General features: G+C 45.9%; 1 protein-coding gene across 2 annotated transcripts; it reads right to left on the reverse strand.

Annotated features, from left to right (window-relative positions):
- Window positions 1-3,220: 3,220 nt before the first annotated feature.
- LOC123094714 (uncharacterized) lies at window positions 3,221-6,322 on the reverse strand. 2 transcript variants are annotated; one of them, XM_044516651.1, is made up of 3 exons: window positions 5,879-6,311; window positions 4,858-4,931; window positions 3,221-3,336 (listed from the first exon to the last, which is right to left on the reverse strand). In XM_044516651.1, exons 1-3 carry the CDS (start codon window positions 6,177-6,179, stop codon window positions 3,259-3,261), a joined length of 453 nt encoding a protein of 150 aa, XP_044372586.1. In that variant the 5' UTR covers window positions 6,180-6,311; the 3' UTR covers window positions 3,221-3,258. The 2 variants fall into 2 exon arrangements, with proteins under 2 accessions (XP_044372586.1, XP_044372587.1); XM_044516652.1 differs by lacking the exon at window positions 4,858-4,931 and having other exon boundaries at window positions 3,239-3,336; window positions 5,879-6,322.
- Between the last annotated feature and the right edge of the window lie 1,223 nt (window positions 6,323-7,545).

Below are 7,545 nucleotides of genomic sequence, written 5' to 3' on the forward strand. Positions count from 1 at the left end.
GCCATAGTGAAACAAGAACACGAATAAATCTGACGAGAAAACGGCGAACGAAAAAGAGGGCGAATAAAACAGAAATTTTTTGTGAAGTGGGGAGAGAAAAACGAGAGGCAAATGGCAAATGATGTAAATTGCGAGGAGATGAGATTTGTGATTAGAAACCTGGTTGATGTTGAAGATCCTCCCCGGCAACGGCGCCAGAAATTCCTTTTGATGTCTGCTAGAACTAAGTCGGTATTTCCCCAAAGAGGAAGGGATGATGCAGTATAGCGACGGTAGGTATTTCCCTCAGTGATGAGACCAAGGTTATCAAACCAGTAGGAGAACCTCCTCACACCACCTAAACAGCACCTGCACACAAATAACAAATACTTGCAACCCGACGTGTTAAAGGAGTTGTCAATCCCTTCCGGGTACCGCACCTCAAGATAAGCAAATAACGTGAGGTAAAAGTGGTAGATAGGATAAATAGATTGCGAAACAAATAAATTGCAGCAAGGTGTTTTTGTATTTTGGTTTAATAGATATGAAAATAAATGCAAAGGAAAATAGATCGCAAAGGAAAATATAATGAAAAGAGACGCGAGGGCCGTAGGTTTCACTAGTGGTTTCTCTCGAGAAAAATAGCAAACGGTGGGAAAACAATTACTGTTCGGCAATTGATAGAACTTCAAATAATCATGACGATATCCAAGAAATGATCATTATATAGGCATCACGTCCAAGATGAATAGACCGACTCCTGCCTGTATCTACTACTATTACTCCACACATCGACCGCTATCCATCATGCATCTAGTGTATTAAGTTCATGAGAAAACGGAGTAATGCAATAAGAATGATGACATGATGTAGACGAGATCCTTTTATCTATTACGGAGATATAGATCTCATCTTGTTATCCTTAGTAGCAACAATACATACGTGTCGGTTCCCCTTCTGTCATTGGGATCAAGCACCGTAAGATCGAACCCACTACAAAGCACCTCTTCCAATTGCAAGATTAATATATCAAGTTGGCCAAACAAAACCCAAATATCGGAGAAGAAATACGAGGCTATAAGCAATCATACATATATGAGATCAAAGAAGACTCAAATAACTTTCTTTGATAAAAACATAGATCTGATCATAAACTCAAAGTTCATCGGATCCCAACAAACACACCGCCAAAAGACTTACATCATATGGATCTCCAAGAGACCATTGTATTGATAATCAAGAGAGAGAGAGAGAGAAAGGAAGCCATCTAGCTACTAACTACGGACCCTTAGGTCTACAAAGAACTGCTCACACATCATAGGAGAGGCACCAATGTAAGTGTTGAACCCATTCATGACGGTGTCTAGATTGGATCTGGTGGTTCTGGACTCTGCGGTGGCTGGATCAAAATTTCGTCAACTCCCTTTGGGTTTCTGGAATATTGTGGTATTTATAAAGCAAAGAGACGGTTCGGGGGGCACCTGAGGTGGGCAGCACCCACCTGGGTGCGCCTGGGCCTCCTAGCACGCCCTGGTGGGTGCTGCTCCCCTCGAGCAGCCCCCCAGGTGCTTCCTTGGCCCACTGGCTTTCTTCTGGCCCAAAAAAATCCTCCAGGAGTTTCGTTGCGTTTGGACTCCATTTGATATTGATTTCCTGCGATGTAAAAAACATGCAAAAAACAGCAACTGGCACTGGGCACTATGTCAGTAGGTTAGTACCAAAAATGATATCAAATGATTGTAAAACATCCAAGAATGATAATATAACAGCACAGAACAATCAAAAATTATAGATACGTTGGAGACGTATCACAGTCGCTTCATTTGGTGAATCAAATATGTCGTAGGAGTCGGATGACACAAGTGCGAGACCGGCAACACCTTCATCTTGAGTATATTCAGAGTCGGAGTGATAGCTTCTCTCTGAGTGGTTGTCAGAGTCAGAATGAGATACCCATTCACCAACATGAGCTTGATGTCTTCATCATGTGTATCTCTTTGATGACTTGTCCTTCCTTTACGAATCCTTGCTTCAATGAGAGGATCTTCGTTTATAATGATCATCTCTACTCCTTTCTCTTGGTGGTGACTCTTCTCTTTTGTTTCTCCTTTTAGGTGAGTCCTCTTTTCTTCTGTAGGGAGCCGTACACTCACCGGAGTAGTGTCCGGGTCTTTCACAATTGTAGCAATTGCGATCACGACTAAAAGATCTTTTGTCATTGTAGGACCTTGACTTGTGACTTCTCTCTTTGCTTCTACTCGTGTAGAACTTGTTGAAGTTCTTCACCATTAGGCTCAATTCTTGATCGAAGACTTGTTTCTCACTTGAAGAAGCATCACATGAAGCTTTGTAAGCACCACTAGACTTGTTGTGAAGCTCTTCTTTATCCTTGAGTGACATCTCATGAGCAACAATTCTACCAATGACTTCCGTTGGCTTGAGATCTTTATAATTGGGCATCATTTGGATCAACATGCACACGGTATCATATTTTCCATCCAAGTCTCTTAGGATCTTCTTGATGATGAGTTTGTCGGTCATCTCTTCACTTCCCAAGCCAGCAATCTCATTTGTGATGAGAGCAAGCCTAGAGTACATTTTAGCGACACCTTCACCATCTTTCATTTTGAACTTGTCAAGTTGACTTTGAAGAACATCCAATTTGATTCCTTGACGGAGTCAGTACCTTCGTGCATATCAATCAAAGTATCCCAAATTTCCTTTGCATTCTCAAGGCGGCTGATTTTGTTGAATTCTTCGGGCACAATCCATTGAAGAGGATATCGCAAGGTTTAGAATTGTATTGCAGCATCTTCAATTCTTCCGCGGTTGCTTCATGATTTGGTTCTCTTCCATCGAAGACTTCACCTTGCAAGTCAATACACACAATAGCCCAAACAGCGGGGTTATGTCCAAGAATATGCATTTTCATTTTATGTTTCCAACTAGCAAAATTAGTACCATCAAAGTAAGGACCTCTACGGTGGTAATCTGTGACGTCACCGATTCAATCGTACACCAATCATACACGCAAATGTGTACGATCAAGATCAAAGACTCACGGGAAGATATCACAACACAACTCTAGACACAAATAAAATAATACAAGCTTTATATTACAAGCCAGGGGCCTCGAGGGCTCGAATACATAGCTCGATACACAAGAGTCAGCGGAAGCAACAATATTTGAGTACAGAAATAAGTTAAACAAGGATGCCTTAAGAAGGCTAGCACAAAAGCAACACGATCGAAGAGCCAAGGCCTCCCGCCTGGGACCTCCTAACTACTCCTGGTCATCGGCGGTCTCCATGTAGTTGCATCCATCGGCGGTGGCATCTGGCTCCAAGGATCCACCATCTGGTTGCGTCAACCGGAAAGAAGAAAGAAGGGGGAAAAGGGGGTAGGAAAGCAACCATGAGTACTCATCCAAAGGACTCGCAAGCATCAGATCTATACTAAGTATGCATTGGTATCAAATGGAAGGGTTGTATCTGTGGACTGAACTGCAGAATGCCAGAATAGAGGGACGAAGGCCTAGCCTATCAAATACTAGCATCTTCAAGTAGCTCCAAGCATCTTGCAGCATGTAGAAAAGTAAAAAATAGCAGTTTATAATTAACCAGCATGTTGTAACATTAATGCCCAGAGATCCTTCCTCGACTCCCTGCGAGAAAACAATCCCGGAGCCACATATCTCAAGTATCCATTTGTAGTTGTATAAGATTAGGACATAAGTCTGAACGTCCATTACCGCGGACACGGTATTCAAATATATATCTTCCCTGCAGGGGTGCACCACGTTACCGAACACGCTCGATCACTCTGGCCGGACACACCTTTCTGGGGTCAATGCCCGCCCTCGGAAGATCAACACGTCGCAGCCCTACCTACGCTCAGCAGAGAGGTCCCCGCCGGTCTACATCCTAAGCACTCCGGGGTCTTGGGCCCATCGCCCGCGGCACTCTGGGTCGTTTTGTGCAGGGTGGATATCAGCACCGCCTCGGATGGCCAGCACGATCCGCCCGTGCCACAATGCTGAACTGGACGTCTGACAAAGCTTCGGCTGATACTGCGACGTCGAGGCCCATATCTATTCTCGCGTGGTGGTTAGTGCGTAAAGGCCAGAGGCCAACTCAGAACAAATACCCAAACCATAGTGTATTATTAGCTTGCGGAGACGAGCAGAGACTCACGATCGAAAGTGACCCCGTCGCCCCGTCTCGTGGACTTACGACAAGGGCCTTGAGTGCCCGGCCGTGCCACGTCATTATCTTGCGGGTGCTCTCCGGGCCTGCCCGACTTTCACCAAGGTCTCAAGTAAAGTCAATGTAACCGTGTGTCCAGACATCAAGGGGAAAACCCGAGGAATCACCCCCGGTGGATTCCACTCAATGTAATCATCAAGGTGAACGTAAGAGGGACCACCCTCGAGGTTCACACTTGAGGTGTCGAACGACAGAGCCGTATCGGGAATGGTGAAAGAGGAAATCACCCTCGATGACCACAACCGAATAGCTACACTACAGAATTATCATCAGAAGTGTGTTATGAGGGATCATCCTCGGCACTCGATAGTAGCTCTGCGGAGTCGAGCAACTAAAGGGGCGTGATGTGATGTGAGGTGTCGGGCTCTGGTCCTCGATCACGTCAATTGAGGCGTTGATGATGAAGCAGGGGCAACAAGGACAAGTGGGGGTCACTGATGGATCACTAGCCAACCTATACTAAGCAGTTTAGGATAAGCAGGTAGGTAACAATAAGCAGGTACAAAAGCAGGCTATACATCAGGATAGGAGCAAACAATAACAGTAGCAAAATCTAATGCAAACATGAGAGTATAGAATGGGCGATATCGAGATGATCAAAGGAGGGGCTTGCCTGGTTGCTCAGGCGAGAAGGAGGGTCATCGTCGACGTAGTCGATTACAGCGACATCGGTAGCCGTCATGGGGTCTACCAAAGAGAAGAGGGGGGAGAAAACAATAAATACATAGTAAGCAAGAGCATAACAGGACAACAGGCAGAGCTAGACGTATTCTAACGCGGCGCTAGGCGATACTGGCGAAGGGGGAAACATTCGGGAAAGTTTTCCCGGTTCCGGACGTCTGTTAGACAGATGAACTAGAGGGGAAAGGTTGCATGTTCGCTATGCTAGGGATGTGTGGCAGACGAACGGAGGGCATATTCGGATTCATCTCGTCGTTCTGAGCAACTTTCATGTATAAAGTTTTTCGATCCGAGTTACGGTTTATTTTATATGAATTTCAAAGTTTTAAAAGATTTTCTAACATTATTATTTATTTCGAAATTAAATGTGAAAAGGCTAGGGGTACCCAGAAGTGTACCCAGCAAGTGTATGGCAGATGGGACAGTTGACTTGGTCAACTGCCTAGTCAGCATTGACCGGTCAAGTGAACAGTACGGGGTCCCACATGTCAATGCCTAGTGTTTTATTTTTATTTATTTTTTTGAGGGGTGCCTAGTGTTTTATTAAAAGAGGGTAATTAGCAAGGGCGCATGTGATAGACCCAATAATTAACCTACCATATTTACCCCTTAACTAAAACAAATTAGCCTAACTAATTGGGCTAGCCCCGCCTGGTACTAGCACTAGCGGGCTACACACACAACACACATCTCTTGGCCATGGCCATGGCCGAGGCATAGCTCAAGTAGCACCAGGAAGCAGCAACAAAGCAACGCTAGCAGCAGCAGCATAGCAAAGGAGCAATGGCGGCAGCGCAGCAGCAGTGCAAGGGCGGCGGCAGTAACAAGCAGCGCAGCAGCAGCAGCACACACGTACGTATGTACGCATACGCGCGAGCTCCGATGAGGTCGGGGACGGAGGCTACCGCAACGAATCGAGGGGGCAAGCAGGGGGAATCAGCGCGGGTGCTCACCAGGGAGCACATGGTGGCTCTTCGAATGAACGGGAGCGCAGGCAGCGGCGGGTCGACGACGAGGTAGAAGCGACGGCCGACGATGGGGATCGACGATTGCGGCGGCGTGAGGGCGTCCCTGCTCGCGCGACTTGTCGTAGACGAAGAGGGTGAAGGTGCGCGTCTCCTGGACCTGCTGGATAGGCGAGGGGAGGCCGGTGTCCGCGCCAACGTCGACGGCGCAGCCATGGGAGCTCTCGAACGCGGCTCGATTTGGTGGAGAACGGCGCCAGAGGGGAAAATGGAGGGAGCTAGGGTTCATGGCAGAGAGAGGGGCGTCGAGGGAGGGCTCTTATCCAACTCTTCAACCGCGGGATGGGCGGCAGCACGACATCCGCGTGCTGGACGGCGCACGGGCGTCCACGGGAGCGAGGTGAACAGGAGGTAGGAGGAGGCGTGAATGGGCTGAGCCGGCTGTGCACTTGGGGCCATTAGGGCCCGGTGCACAGTAGTTAGCTGGCCTCCTTTTGTTTTTGCTTTATTCTCTGCTTTTCTTTAGTTCACCTCTGTTTTGCATTATTTTGAGGTACTATTAAACGAATTTATTTATAGGTGCAACTTTGCACGTAATTACTAGGTAGGATTCTGAAGCCACACACAAGGTCTCAATTTATTCCAAGAAGTATCACCATTTATTTAAATTGTAATTTATAAATTAAATGCTACTGGTCCAAGTCCAAATAGGTTAATGGCATTTCAGATACTCAAATAATGTTGGTTCTTATATGATAATTAGTTAGTGAATATTTTCAACCCAACAAACATTTTTGTTTTACCGTTTAGAGAAAATTTATTTGACTTGGAATTCAAATATGAATTTGACTTGGACTTTAGAACAAATGACAATTTGCATAGTAATCATGATGACATGGCCACCATTAGGGGGATTACTGTAGCTTAATTATCCGGGCATCACATAATCTCCCTTGCTAGACGCCATACTCTCCTAGGTTGTGAGACCAATGCTATGATCACCAAATCTATGGAAATCAAGGCAAAGGGAGACCAAAGCTCTGATACCACTTATTGGATCGAAAGTAGGTCCAGAGGGGGTGGATTGGACTACTTGACCAAATAAAAATCTAGACTTTTCCCAATTTTAAGTCTTGGCAGATTTTAGCTACTTAGCACAAGTCAAGCAATCAACCCACACATGCAATTCTAAGAGTATAGAAGCAGAATGTAAAAACATTGCATATGAAGGTAAAGGGAAGGGTTTGGAGTGGCAAACGCAATGTAGACACAGAGATTTTTGGCGTGGTTCCGATAGGTGGTGTTATCATACATCCACGCTGATGGAGACTTTAACCCATGAAGGGTAACGGTTGCGCGAGTCCATGAAGGGTCCACGAAGAAGCAACCTTGTCTATCCCACCATAGCCATCGCCCACGAATGACTTGCCTCACTTGGGTAGATCTTCATGAAGTAGGCGATCTCCTTGCCCTTAAAAACTCCTTGGTTCAACTCCACAATCTTGACGGAGGCTCCCAAGTGACACCTAACCAACTAGGAGACACCACTCTCCAAAAGGTATTAGATGGTGTGTTGATGATGAACTCCTTGCTCTTGTGCTTCAAATGATAGTCTCCCCAACACTCAACTCTCTCTCATAGATTTGGCTATGGTG

The sequence above is a fragment of the Triticum aestivum genome, chromosome 4B (assembly GCF_018294505.1).
Source record: "Triticum aestivum cultivar Chinese Spring chromosome 4B, IWGSC CS RefSeq v2.1, whole genome shotgun sequence".
Lineage (NCBI taxonomy): Eukaryota > Viridiplantae > Streptophyta > Magnoliopsida > Poales > Poaceae > Triticum > Triticum aestivum.